The sequence below is a fragment of the Galeopterus variegatus genome, unplaced genomic scaffold (assembly GCF_000696425.1).
Source record: "Galeopterus variegatus unplaced genomic scaffold, G_variegatus-3.0.2 Scaffold8589, whole genome shotgun sequence".
In the NCBI taxonomy this organism is placed as follows: domain Eukaryota; kingdom Metazoa; phylum Chordata; class Mammalia; order Dermoptera; family Cynocephalidae; genus Galeopterus; species Galeopterus variegatus.
This window is the reverse complement of record NW_007734700.1, coordinates 28,459-43,158: the sequence shown is the minus strand read 5'-3', so window position 1 is coordinate 43,158 and position 14,700 is coordinate 28,459. Positions and strand designations below refer to the sequence as shown.

The 14,700-nt window shown below is 32.6% G+C and overlaps 1 protein-coding gene across 1 annotated transcript in view; it reads left to right on the top strand.

The window, feature by feature from the left end:
* The window catches only part of LOC103608579 (CWF19-like protein 2), a 64,568-nt gene that overhangs the window by 34,568 nt on the left and 15,300 nt on the right, over positions 1-14,700 (top strand). The window contains exons 4-5 of the mRNA XM_008592998.1: positions 7,913-8,029; positions 13,315-13,470. Coding sequence (XP_008591220.1) covers positions 7,913-8,029; positions 13,315-13,470 — 273 coding nt within the window. The remainder of the gene's footprint in view (positions 1-7,912; positions 8,030-13,314; positions 13,471-14,700) is intronic.

The following is a 14,700-nucleotide window of genomic DNA, read 5'->3' as shown; positions in this document are numbered from 1 at the left end:
AGGGTTGCGATCCCGTTGCCGGTCCCGGTCCAGTACGGGCGCGACACTGAGGGTTGCGATCCGTTGCCGGTCACGAAAAAAGACAAAAAAAAAAATAAGAAGAATTCAGCAGTAAAGCCAGTTGGTCTAGAGCTTTTTTTTGTTGGGAGACTGCCAGTGACTGCTTCAATTTCATTGCTCATTATTGGTCTATTCAGGTTTTACATTTACTCTTGGTTCAGTCATGGTGGTTTGTATTTGTCCAGAATTTTATCCATTTTCTCCAAGGTTTGAAATTTGTTGGCATATAGTTGTTTATAATAGCCTAATGAGTTTTTGTATTTCTGTGGTATTGGTTGTAATATATCCTTTTTTATTTCTGATTTTTGTTATTTGGATCTTCTCTCTTCTTTTTTTGTTAGCCTAGTAGTAGATTGTCTATTTTGTTTATCTTTTCAAAAAGCCAACTTTTTGTTTTATTGATTTTTTGTATCATTTTTTTGGCTTCTATTTCATTTAGTTCTGCTCTTAATTATTTCTGTCTATTAATTTTGGGATTGGATTGTTTATGTTTTTCTAGTTCTTTGAGGTGTCGCATTAGGTTGTTTGAAATCTTTCTGCTTTTGATATAAGCATTTATTGCAATAAACTTCCCTCTTATTAATGCTTTTGCAGTATCCCACAGGTTTTTTGGTATGATGTGTCTTTATTTTCATTAGTTTTGAGAAATTTTTTGATTTCTTGTGTAATTTCTTTTTGGACCCATATGAGGTTTTTTGGTATGATGTGTCTTTATTTTCATTAGTTTTGAGAAATTTTTTGATTTCTTGTATAATTTCTTTTTGGACCCATATGTCATTCAGGAGCATGTTGTTTAATTTCTATGTGGCTGTAGAGTGTTCAGAGTTTTGCTTGTTATTGGCTTCTAGTTTTAAACCATTTTGGTCTGAAAAGATGCTTGAAATTATTTCAATTTTTAAAAATTTGTTGAGACTTGATTTGTGACCTAACATGTGGTCTATCCTAGAGAGTGTTCCGTGTTCTGATAAGACTGTATATTCTGTAGTTGTTGGATGAAATATTATGCTCACCTCTTTCTCTGGTCTCCACTGGTGACGCTCCTTGTATCAATGCCGTTGAGTTGTTAGCAGGCCCCCTGCACGGTGGCTGTGGTCGCAAGCTGCCCTGGCAGTGATAGTGGCTGTGGCAGTGGCTCTGGTGGAACATCCGCATGGATGGTGGAACATACCACATCAAGCAGTGTCTGTGGTAGTCTTCTCTGAGGTATGTTGGTAAAGATAGGTAAGATGGAAAAGAGGAAATGACATGAAGATATGAATGAATAATGTTTCAGGAAGGAGTATCGGGGACTGAAAAGCCTTGAGGAAGAAATGAGCTTTTCATTGATGAAGTGGAGAGAAGCCTGGATTGGAGTGTGTGAGAAAAAGAAGAAGAGGTTGAATGAATTAATTCTAGTTTCGGGAGCTACTGGTTTGGAGAATATATATTTACATATTTTTTAATTGTTTCTTGCACTTACACTTACACACACACCCTTTTCCACACACACACCTACTCTTTAATATCTTTTGGTCATTATGATAGTCAGTTTATCTGTTTGGATTTTGGTTTCTTTTACCTCCCTTCTTTTTATTCTTTCTTTCTTTCCCTCCATATTTTACTAACAAGGTAAATATAAAAATTCCATTGAAAATTCAACCAAAAATAAAAAAATAAAAACCTTAACCAATTACTTGTATTAATTTTTCTAATTTTCTTTCCAGACTTTCACATAAACATTTTCTTTTTTATAATTATCGTCTTACGTATAAATATTTCATTCCCTTTTGTCTGATCATCCACACCTTTAAAAATGTAAGTGTAAATTGAACATCAAGTAACATTTAAAGTTTTCCTAAAATGCCTTAGGAGAAGTTTAGGGGTGTTTATTCAATGACTTCATTTTCCCTAATATACTGAAGACAGGCTGGGTGCAGGGAGGCACAGCGGTATTAAGTGTACAAGCCATTTTTTACCCTCCTACTTTATAGGCTGCATCCTAGGGTAGGCATTTCTCAGTTCATTGGCCAAAACTGTTGGCCAGTAACAGACATTTCTATTTTTTCAACTCTTGCATACATTTTTTTCCCCTTAGTTTTCTTTTTCTGCTGTGAGGTAATCCATATTTTCCAATTAATCATTTCTAGTGGTATTAAATTCTTCCCTTTGCTTTCAATTTACTGTGAGTTAATCTGTTTTTTCCCTCTTGGACTAAGCTTTTCATACTGAAGGATATGAAGTCATTTGAATCTTTCCTTCTCCATCTATGGTTTATTCTGCTGTCTTGAAGTCATTTGAATCTTTCCTTCTCCATCTATGGTTTATTATGCTGTCATTGCTCTAAAAAATTACCATCTACCTTAAGCCTTTCACTGTGAATATTTCAATATAGAAATGTTTGAAATATTGATTAGAAGGAATTTCATTATATCTGACTGCCTATCTCATTCATTGTAGCAAATAGAACACTTTCTTAAACTGAATAGATAATAACAAATTATTCCCTTTAGTTATTCCTTAAGTTAATCATATGTGATAATGAGTTTCTAAGGAATTGCTATGCCCTTAAGCTGAAACAGTATTTCAAAGCAATTCAGCAGTTCTTACTTGGCTTGGATTTCTAATATTTAAAGTAACATCTTAGATCCAAAATACATTATTGAAAGTATTTTAGCACTCATTAGTTAGACAGTTAATAACTTCTCATTAGCTATCCATGCCTCCTCCTTCCTTTTTTAATAAAAGTCATCTGTGCACATCCTTTTTTTAAAAAAATATTCTATCTTTTAGAAAATATTTAGATTTACAGAAAAATTGAGATGATATATAGAGTTTCATATACCTCGCACCTGGTTGTCACTATTAACATCTTACACTACTAGTATAGTATATTTGTTGTTACGATTCATTAATCAGTACTGATATTGTTACTGAATAGTTTGTTCAGATTTTCTTAGTCTTTACCTCATGTCCTATTTCTCTTCTAAGATCCCATCCAAGATGCCACATTACATTTAGTAGTCATGTCTCATTAGGCTCTTCTTGGCTGGAACAGTTTCTTAGAATTTCCTTATTTTTGATAACCTTGACAGTTTTAAGGAGTATGTCTCCTCTCTGTTGGATTTGGCGCTCTCCTACATAAATTATTTGGAATTTTTCTACATGGGAGATTTGTCTCTTCTCACCTGTTTTTTTTTTTTTTTCCTGACCGGTAAGGGAATGCAGCTCTTGGCACAGTGTGGTCCGCACCACACTCAGCCAGTGAGCACACCGGCCATCCCTATATAGGATCCGAACCCATGGCCTTGGCGCTCCCAGTGCCACACTCTCCCGAGTGAACCATGGGGCCGGCCCTCTTCTCACCTGTTTACTTATGTATTTATTCAATTATTTTTTTATGTCATTATGGACTCATGGATACATATTTTATGTGTTCTATTATAACCAGATACTACATTATTAATTTTGTTGCTCAAGTTCTTACAGCTTTGGCTATTGAGAACACTTTTAGTTGGCTCCTGTATCTTTTTGACATACCCCCATGAATGGGGTTTTTGCTTTTTATTTATTTATTTATTTTTGAGGATTTTCTTACTTTCTGGAATGATAAAATGCTCCGGGCTAATCTTGTGTATTCTCTGACCCAGTCTTGGAGTCAGCCATTTCTCCGAGGTATTGGAGAATGTATTAAAACCCAGGGTCTGGATATCATTACTACTGGGATGTTTCTTTTAGTCCCTCTCAGGGACAGAGTAAAGAAATATATGTGCGTATACTAACCTGTGTTAATATACATATCTGTTAATTTTTCTGTTTGTAATTATCAATGTCTATATCAAGCTAAACATGATTTCGTACTGATGTCTTCAACTCTAATCTACATGAATTATTCTAGCCCCGTCTCCGTGCTTATCTATAAATTCCCACTCCACCATCCATTTAATTCCAGTTCAATTGTATAGCAGTATCAGAATTGCTAACTTGTACCCCTGTGGGAAACAATTTTTTAAACTAGAGTATAGTGTGTATGTCCAGTTGCTTTTGCCTTTAGTTTACAGACTCCACTCATTTCCAAAATTACTTAGGTCAGCACCTTTTGCTCTCTACCCTCTTCAGGTATATTATTTCCTGCATTTGTAAACAATTAGATTTTCCTGTCACAGTCTCCATTCCTTACTGGGATCCCTTGATTTCCTAAATAATTTTTTAAAATTTGCATATGTGAAGGTTCATTCTTTGTGCTTTAAAATGCTGGGGGCTTATGAGGAATTGTCAACAGACACAAAGAATGGTTGGGTATTGTGATGATGAATAAGCTAACTATCCAGTTTAACCGTCACACATTGTACACAATTATTGAAAATCAATGTTGTACCCCACATGTATGTATAATAAATTATCAAAAAAAAGAAAAAATTAAAACATTAAAAATTAAAAAAAAAAATAAAAAATCAAGATAAGGGTTATTCTTTGGGGAACAGTAGTGAGTGGAAGATGATTTGCGAGGGGTGGTTCTAGCTGCTGGTGTTGTTCTGTTTCCGGATCTAGTGCTGATTATACAGTTATGTACTTCATGAAAATTCATCAGTTATATACTTATGAGTTGAGTATTTTTCCGTATGAGTATTATAATTAAAGTCTTTAAAAAGCTTGTAATATAAATGTATGCTGTGAGTTTTGACAAATATGTAATGTCATATATTCATCACTAAAGTATCAAAAAAATAGTTTTATTACCTTAAAAATCCCCAGGACTCCAGTTATTCAGCCATCCCTGCTTCCCTTGTACTCCTGGCTACCATTGATCTTTTTATTGTCTCCACTGCCCTTTCCAGAATGTCACATAATTGGACTCATGCCTGACGTAGTCATTTCAGACTGGCTTCTTTTATTTAGCAATATGCTTTTAAGTTTCTTCCTTATCTCTTCATGGAATAATAGCTCATTTCTTTTTATTGCTGAATAATATTCCATTGTAATGGTTGTGCCAGTTTAAGGACATCCCATTTGCTTCCAGTTTTTGGCAATTATGAATGAAACTGCTATAAACATTTACATCCCGGTTTTTGTGTGCACCTAAGTTTTCAAATCAGTTGGGTTAATACTAGATGAATTGTATGATAAGACTATAGTTAGCTTTGTAAGAAACTGCCAAACTATCTTCCAAAGTACCTACTAGTTTTGCATTCCAAACATCAGTGAGTGAATTCCTGTTACTCCACATCTTTGCCAGCATTTGGTATTGTCACTTTTTTGGATTTAGTAATTTTTAATGTCGTATTTCATTGTTGTTTTAATTTGCAGTTTCCTAGTGACAGAGATATTGAGCATCTTTTCTTATAATTATTTGCCAGCTGTATATCTTCTTTGGTGAGGTGTCTCTTCAGATCTTTTGCCCATGTTTTAAATGAGTTGTTTTCTTGTTGAGGAGCTTTAAGAGGTTTTTGTTTGTTTGTTTTTGTATATTTTGTATATTGTGATAAAGTTGTTTGAGTTCCTTGTATATTCTAGATACAAGTCCTTTATCAGATATCCATTTTGCAAATATTTTCTCCCACCCAGTGCTTGTGTTTTCATTCTTTTAACAGTGTCTTTTATAGAGCAGAAGTATTTAATTTTCATAAAGTTCATGTTATCAACTTTTTCTTTAATCAATTATGCTTTTGGTGAGTTCTAAAAACTCATTAAACCCAAGACACCTAGATTTTCTTCTGTGATTTTTTTTTCTAGAAGTTTTGTAGTTTTGCCTTCTACATTTAGAATTAATTTTTGTGAAAGGTGTGAGATTTGTCTATGGATTTATGTTTTTTGCATGTGGATGTTCAAATGTTCCAGCACCATTTTTTGAAAAGACCATCCTTTCTCCATTGAATTGCCTTTGCTCCTTTATCAGAGATCAGTTGACTATATTCATGTGGGCCTGTCTCTGGGCTGTTTTGCTGTGTTTGTTCTTTCACCAGTATCACACTGTCTTGGTTATGATAGCTTTATAGTAAGTTTTGAAGTTGGGTAGCATGAGTCCTCCAGCTTTGTTGTTCTTATTATTGCATTGGCTAGTCTGGATCTTTTGCCTTTTTATACAAATTTTAGAATCACTTTTTGATGTACAAAATAGCTTCCTGGGATTTTGATTGGGACTGCGTCGAATCTGTAGATCAGCTTGAGAAGAATTGAAATCCTAACAATATTGAGTCTTCTAATCTATGAATATAATATTTCTTCACTTATTTAGATCTTTTTTGGTTTCCTACAGCAGAGTTTTATAGCTTTTCACACCTAGATCTGGTGCATATTTCATTAGATTTATACCAAAGTATTACACTTTTTGGGTGCTATTATAGATCATATTGTATTTTAAATTTTAAATTCCAGTTCTTCATTGTTGGTATGTAGGAAAACAGTTACTTTTGTGTATTAACCTCATATCCTGTAACCTTGCTATAATCACTTATTAGTTCCAAGAGTTTGTTTGTTGATTCTTTATGATTTTCCATATAGACATCATGTCATATATGAATCCTGCTGGATTTAATGTATGAATTTTGGGGGAACACAGACATTTAGCACCCCACAAACTCCTTATGATTAGATTTGTAGAGGTTTGTGTTTCTTTGCTCATTGCTGATTCCCTAGCTTGTAGAACAGTGTGTGGCATATTGTAGGCCCTCAGTAATTACTGATTCATGAATAAATGGCTCTGCTCACTTTGTCAAATTGTTTTTTATGTGTTCTAATTTATTTATTTGAGGTATTAATTAATCTGTTTTTCTTTTCTCATTTATATGTCTATTTTCGTTTGGGAAAAATGATTTTTAATACCTATTTTAGGTGATATTTATGTTTATAATGCTTTAAAAAATGAACTTTATTGCAGTTTTCTTACCTATGATTGACACTTGTATCTACCTCATTATCTTAGTAATCATGTAGGAAGTTTAGTTATTTCTTTCAGTATTTCATTTTCTAAGTTGCTTACAGACATTCCCAGTGCTCTTAATGGGAATGTCTGTTCTTTTTATGAATGTGGTTGTGATTTTACTGTAAATTTAGGTAAATATCCGTATCTACTCTTACTTTGTCCTTTCTCAACGAAGTTTTAAAAATTTTCATTATTTTGTAAAATAGATCAATAAATAATGCCTGCCATGAAAAATATTTCCAATCAAAACCTAACAAAAATAATAGAAAATAAGACCAAACTCCTTTGCAGAGTATTATTTATGCTCCTCATGAAACCACGTGTTCACTGCATAGATACTAATTGGCTTTTTTAAAAAAAAAAGACAGTTTGTGTATAATGGAAAAATAGCACCAACTTTTAAGTAATACATGTATGTAAATAAACAGCATTAAGTAATTTTCAGGTTATTTCTTCTCCCTCTTAGCTGGGTTAATTTTTTTTTCTTGGCTAATAAGGGGTAGGCCTGATTGATAGGCATCAGTTAGACTATTCTACCATCACCAGGCCATGTATCTTTTTATTCTTGCAAAACTTGTGCTGTTTCAAGGGTTTTCAAAGTATATAAACTTGTGCTGTTTCAAGGGTTTTCAAAGTATATAACTCCATCAAATCAAGGATAAAGGGTCTGTCATTCATTCTGTCCTTCCTTGGCTAATCTTAATTTTTGTCTGATGTATAACAGTGAAAATTAAGACTAGTGCTCTTACTTTCCAGTTTATTAAAAGCCATCTTCATGACTTAAAAAAAATTTAAAAATATTATATCTCTTTAAAAATGTTAAAATAAAAAACATTCCTTTATAAGCAAGTATACTTTATTAAATATTAGCTGTTTTTCCCTGCTAGGGGCTCATCTGTTTCAACTGAGACTAAATAACAATAGCATTTCACCTTTGGAATCTTTTCCCCCTAGGTTTACTTATGTTTACCCAACTTCCGATCTCTTACTGAGGGGCACTGCCTGATAGTACCTTTGCAGCACCATAGAGCAGCTACCTTACTGGATGAAGACATCTGGGAGGAAATTCAGGTTAGCACGATAATGTCACATTATTATTATAAAGCTCATGAGTAATTTTTGCAAACTATTGTGATAAATTCCAACAGGTTTTATATCTTTGTTCAGTGATTTTATTTTCTAAACTTAAACGCTTGTATTTTCATAGTTATATAGATCTGCAGATCATAATTTTATTTCCTTTATATACTTCATCTTTTGAAAACTTTTGTGTACTAAATAAACTGTGACAAAGTAATAATTATTTTTTCTTAAAAAACATCAATCTAAGATTTCTAATTAGTCCTTTGTGTAGCATGAGAATCATTTTTTACCATAGTAAGCTAATACATTCCAACCAAAAGGAAAGAATTTTTCAGACAATGAAAAGAAATTTGGGGAGTTAGAGGTTTATATTCAGCATTTGCCACATTTTCCTGTAGTGGAATTGGCCTTCTCTGCTGCTGTGATTTTGTGGTGTTTTTATTTCTAGTTTTGATTTCTGCCCTTGTTCCTTCATATCCTGGCCCAGCTTTTAAAAAGATTCAGCAATTTGTTTTTATGGCTGATTTTTTAAGAGAGTAAAAGGCACAGCATGGTTGAAATGGTTACGGAATTATTTCAAGACTTAGTAATGACCAAAAAAATAACAAAGAAAACTATTGTTTTTCTAATGCCTGACAACTGAATAGGGGTTACAGGGAGCCCTAGTTAGAAAATGTGAACTTTGTAAGACTTCAGAAGAGACTACTATACTAGTTTTTGCAGCATGCTGATAAAGGTGTCAGAAAAGGAGATATTTTGATGACATTTCATGAAATTTAGTCTTGTACTCCATTCACTTTTTAAATTTATTCTATGAAATTTGAAAGGGCAGATTGTTTTATTGCATCCGTGGCCAAGCAAGGGTAAGAATGTGGACAAGTATTTTTGATATGAAAGTTTGTTTTTTTTCCTAGTAGTTGATGCCAGTGCCAATAGGTAATTTAAGGTGGAAAGTATGGAAATTTGGTTTTCAGAATTATTCTAGAATTTTTCTGGGGTGCCTTTTAAAACTTTTACATATAAAATTGATTTAACCTAGAGCAAAATACAGTGCAAACGATTTTAAGCAATTACACGAATCTAGTTATATATTTTATATTTCTATAAAAAATTAAGCTCTTTGATGAAAAAATTGAAGTTGATAGGAAGAAATTTATTTTCAACAGATATGATATTGTATATGCTGTGAGAAATGTAGAGATAAAATTATTCATTAATTCTACCCAAAGGTATGGTATATTATTATAGTATAGGTTATGTTATAGTTTAGCAGAGTTTAGAAGCCAGATGCATTATGGAAACTTGAGAGAGGAAGGAAAAGCCAACTTGTTTTATGTAAATAATGGCATTATAATTCTTTTTGTGTAATATAATAAAAAAATTGTTAGAAGTTATAAATTACCGTAGGATAGTGAACTAATGAAATATCTGAATCCTAGCCTATTTACAGAAATGCACTTTTTTGTTTTTACTTTCAAGTATGTATGACAACTGGAGTTCATTATACTCTGGCAAATATCCTTATAATTACCTCTTTTATTAGATATATTTTTAAAAAATGATATGGTGTAGCCCAAAATATTGTTTGCAAATGCAGGAGCCACTTCTTTCAAGTGATTTTTATCACCATTATCTAGTGACATTTAAATTTAATTTTTTAAATGTAATAACATCGCAGGTAGAATGTGAAAGCATGGAAATATATACGTGAGCAATGCAAATAGTTTGTGAAAAAATGGAATTGAAAGATAAGATGAATCGTTCCATCAACTTTTTGAAGACCCCTTGTATATCATGTAAACATTAATCCAAAGAAAGCAAGAGTGGCTATATTTATCAGATAAAGTAGACTTCAGAGCAGAGAAAATTACCAGAGAAGAGAGCGACATTACATAATGATGAAAGGGTCAATTCACCAGGAAGACATAGCAACCCTAAATGTGTGTGCAAATAACAGAAGTACAGAATACTTTGAAATTAAACAATGCACTTCTAAATAATCTATGGGTCAAAGAGAAACCTCAAGGGAAATAAAAAATATATATATATTGAACCGAATTAAGATAAAATGACATGTTAAAATTTGTGAGACAGAGATAAACAGTGCTGAGAGAGAAATTTATAGAACTAAAAACTTATATAAGAAAAGAGGAAAAATCTCACCATAATAACCTAGAAAAAAGAAGAGCAAAGTAAATCCAAAACAAGCAAGAGGATGTAATAAAGATAAAAACAGAAATCAATGAAATTGAAAATAGAAATACCATAGAAAAAAAGCAATGAAACAAAAAGCTGGGGTTTTTAAAAAGATAAATAAAACTAACAGACTTCCAGCAAGACTGATAAAGAAAAAAATTGAGAAGACACAAGTTACCAATATTAGTAATAAACAGGATGTCATATAGACTTTGCAGACATCAAAAGGATAATAAGGAAATAATATGAACATACAATGTTTGACAACTTAGATGTCAGTCTATACAATGAACTATACAACGTTTGACAACTTAGATGTAATGAGCCAATTCCTTGAAATACACCAATTGTTACAACTCATTCAATATAAAATACCAAATTTGAAAAACCTTCAAGTTATTAAGGAAATTGAATTTATAATTTAAAACTTCTAAAAACTAAGTCTCCAAGCCCAGATGGTTTCACTGGAAAATTTTACCAAATTATTTAGGAAGAATTGACACCAACTCTATATAATCTCTTATAGAAAATAGAGGAGGAGGGAACACTTTCCAACTCATCTTATGAAGTTAGTGTTATCCTGATACCACAAAGACAGTTAAAAAAGCAAAAACAAAACAAAAAAACTTTTACAGCTTAATATCCCTCATGAATATAGATGCAGCATTTTAAAACAAAATATTAGCAAATAGAATTTGGCAATATATAAAAAGAATTATACATTATGGTCAAGTGGGACTTATACCAAGTATGCAGGACTGATTCAGTATTAAAAAATTAATCAGCGTAATTCACCATGATCATATCAATCGATGAAGAAAGCATTTGACAAAATTCACATCCATTCATGATAAAAACTTTCAGAATCAAAATAAAAACTCTCAGAACAAAGATTAACACCTGCTTGAATGAAGCTTATCTAACATGTGTATTTTTTCCATAAGGCACATCGCAGTCTTGTAATGTATAGGAACACTAGAAGATACTTCAGTACTATGCTTGGGGCTGTTTTAAACAGGGAAATGAGCATCAAAAAGCACAAATGTGGAAATGTGGCACTAAATAGACCACAAAAAGGACACTTACAGGATGAGAACTGAAACAAGGCAGGTCATCACTTTGTTCAACCTCAGCTGGGAATGTGTATGTCAGGTGACTCAAATTTTCCGCTGCTCTACACTTGTCTGCAAATGACTTCAAAATTGCTGTGAGAATTGATTTTGTGATTGCAAGTAGATGTTAGCAAGTAGGCAGATTTGCAAATACAGAATCCACAAATACTGAGGATGGTTGACACTTAGGTTTAAATTTAACCAAACATGTCCAGAATTTGTATGCTGAAAACTGCAAAACACTGATGGAAGAAATCTAAAAAGATCAAATAAGTGGAGAGACCATGTTTATGGATTAGGAGAATCAACATAGTAAAGATGACAGTTAATATTAAGGTTCAACAAAATTTTTATAAAAATTCCAGCAAGATTTTTTGTAGGTATGGACAAGATTACTCTTAACTTTATATGGAAAGGCAAAGGAACTAAAATAGCTAAGACAAAATTGAAAAAGAAGAATAAAGTGACTGGAGTCAATCTTACCTGATTGCAAGACTTACTATATAGCTACAGTATAGATTATCTGATAAAGGTGAATGGTTAAGCATACTTTGGTATATTCATGTCAGGAATACTACTCAGTAATAAAAAGGATTGAACTATTCATACATGTAACAACCTGGATTGATCTCCAGGGAATTATGCTGATTTTAAAAAGTCAACCCAAAAGATTACGTGATGCTATTTATATAACATTCTTGAAATGACAAAATTAAAGAAATGAGTGGATTTGTGGTTTCCAGATGTTAAGGCAAGGGAGATTTTGGGGAGTCAGTACGGTGTGGAGTGACTGCAACTATAGAAGGGCAACAGGAGAGATCCTTATGATTGGTGTTGGAATTGCTCATATCTTGACTGTATCAGTGTCAATATCCTGGTTGTGATATCGTTCTATAGTTTTGTAAGACATTATCATAGTGGGAAACTGAGTAAAGGGTATATGGGGTCTCTCTATTATATCTTTTTTTTTTTTTTTTTGTGACCGGTAAGGGGATCGTAACCCTTGGCTTGGTGTCATCCGCACCGCGCTCAGCCAGTGAGCGCACCGGCCATTCCTATATAGGATCTGAACCAGTGGCCTCGGTGCTCCAGTGCTGCACTCTCCCGAGTGAGGCACAGGGTCTGCCCATCTATATTATATCTTATAACTACATGTGATTGCTAATTACCTCAAAATAAAATGTTATGAATCAAGCTGAAAAATCTAGGTAAAATGTGTATTATCTTCCTACTTAGATAAGTATATTTGTGTAACACCCTACAAGGCCAACTTTGAATATAAATTCTCAGACACATTGGAGGGCCACACTAGAGCATAGTGGTGTGGGGAGAGCTGGCCTCTGGTGCCCATCCTGCAGCCAGCTCTCCTTTCTTTCTACCCCTAACTCCATCCTATATTGCAAGGGGTGTCACGTGATTGCATGCAGACATCCTGAACCATTCAGCTCCATTCAACCACCCTCTACAAACAACTGTTCCTCAGGCCTAAGAGTGTGAAATACATGTATACATATATAATGGATTGTATAATAAATCTTAGCTCTTTGAGAAAAGAAAACCCTCTTACTTTTCAACTTTGGTATATTTGGCTTCCTGAATTTAAGGGTGCCCATCTACTCAGAGTACCTTTTTGGCTCATGGATATTTTCCTATGATTTTACTGTCAGTTCTGTATATTTTACCACCTAAGTTAAATTTTATCTATTCCTTTTCTCAGTTTACTGGAACCATTTCCAATATATAGAGAGGAGGTTTCAGTTTTAAAAAACATTGCTTAAATATGTGAAATTATGTAGTAGATTTAGAAAGTAAAGTAACTATAAGATGACATTATAGAGTTCAGACATTATTTTCTGTTTTCTTTTAAGGGATTTATTGTGTTTTTTATTGTTTTCATATTTTGAATCCCTTGTGCTTTATCTTGAATCTCCTGTATGCTTTATTTACCTTGTTTTTTTTCTTTAGATGTTCAGAAAATCATTGGTAAAGATGTTTGAAGTTAAGGGATTGGACTGCATCTTTTTAGAGACTAATATGAGCATGAAGAAACAGTATCACATGGTTTATGAATGCATTCCTCTTCCAAAGGAAGTGGGTGATATGGCTCCCATCTATTTTAAGGTATTTATAGCTAGTCTTTGCATACATATTTATTTTTTGCTGTAGTACTATTTTATGAATACAGTTATCTTTGTTATATTTTTTCCCTGATATACAAGTACTTATATTCAATTTTATATCATATAAAGAAATGAAGTAAAGTACAAGATATTCTGCAGTATAAATTTTTATCAAGGAAATTTGAGATTTTAAACTTTTAAAAGGTCATACTTGCTTAGAAGCATGAATAGACTGTCAAATGGTAACAAATAATTTCCATTTTAATTTCTCACTTTTCAAATTAAATCAAGGTTTTACTTTGAAGCACTTTCAAATCAAAATTGTAGTCATAATTCTAGAAAACTGATTATTGAAATACATTAGAGCCAAAGATAATAACATACAAACAGTACAAATTACAGTTGTTGAAACAAGTTATTGCTATAAGTTTTAGTATTTAATATCTCATCATGCTATTTGTAAAAAGAAAAATTTCCAACACGATGAACATTTTTGGAAACATAATAAATGATTAGAGTTTGTAACCAGATAACTGTCATTAAACATTCAGACAGCTTTTACTAAATAGTATGTGCTTGATGCTGATCTGAATACGATTTATAGAATAATACAAATGCGTAAATATAGAAACATATATGAAGTATTAACATGTCCAAAGAAAAAGAAAGGTAACATTTTGTGAGCTGGTTTAAGAAGATGCATATGAAACATTTACACAATATGGGATGGTAAATTTATTAATATGAACTGTAAGATCTAATAAAAAGTATTATAAAATCTTTCAGGGTTTATGAGTTGATAAATATCTACTTTCTCTGTAGAAATCTTTAAAGACAATCTGATTATTTGATGTGAAGACTTATGCCATTAAAGTATAAGAGAATAAGCTAGATAATCCCAAAGATTCATGCCAGTCCTACGTTAGCCAAATTTAGTTGAGAAAGTGATTATTATGCTTTTTTCAGTGTGTTTTTCTGTATTTCTCAGTAGTCTTAGGTGATTGTGACTAGAGGTATTTGAGGTATGTGGCCCAGCACAGAACAGCCACTGTTGCTCATGTGGGGTGACAGAAATGTCATCTCTTAGCAGACTTATGTATCACTTTTCTCTTCTACACTTAGCCTTTTATGATCATTAAATATGCATTTTATTTATTATTTGATTTGGCTTCAATTTTATATTGAATATGCTATATTTTAATGTCAAGCCAAGCAACTGATACCTTTTAAA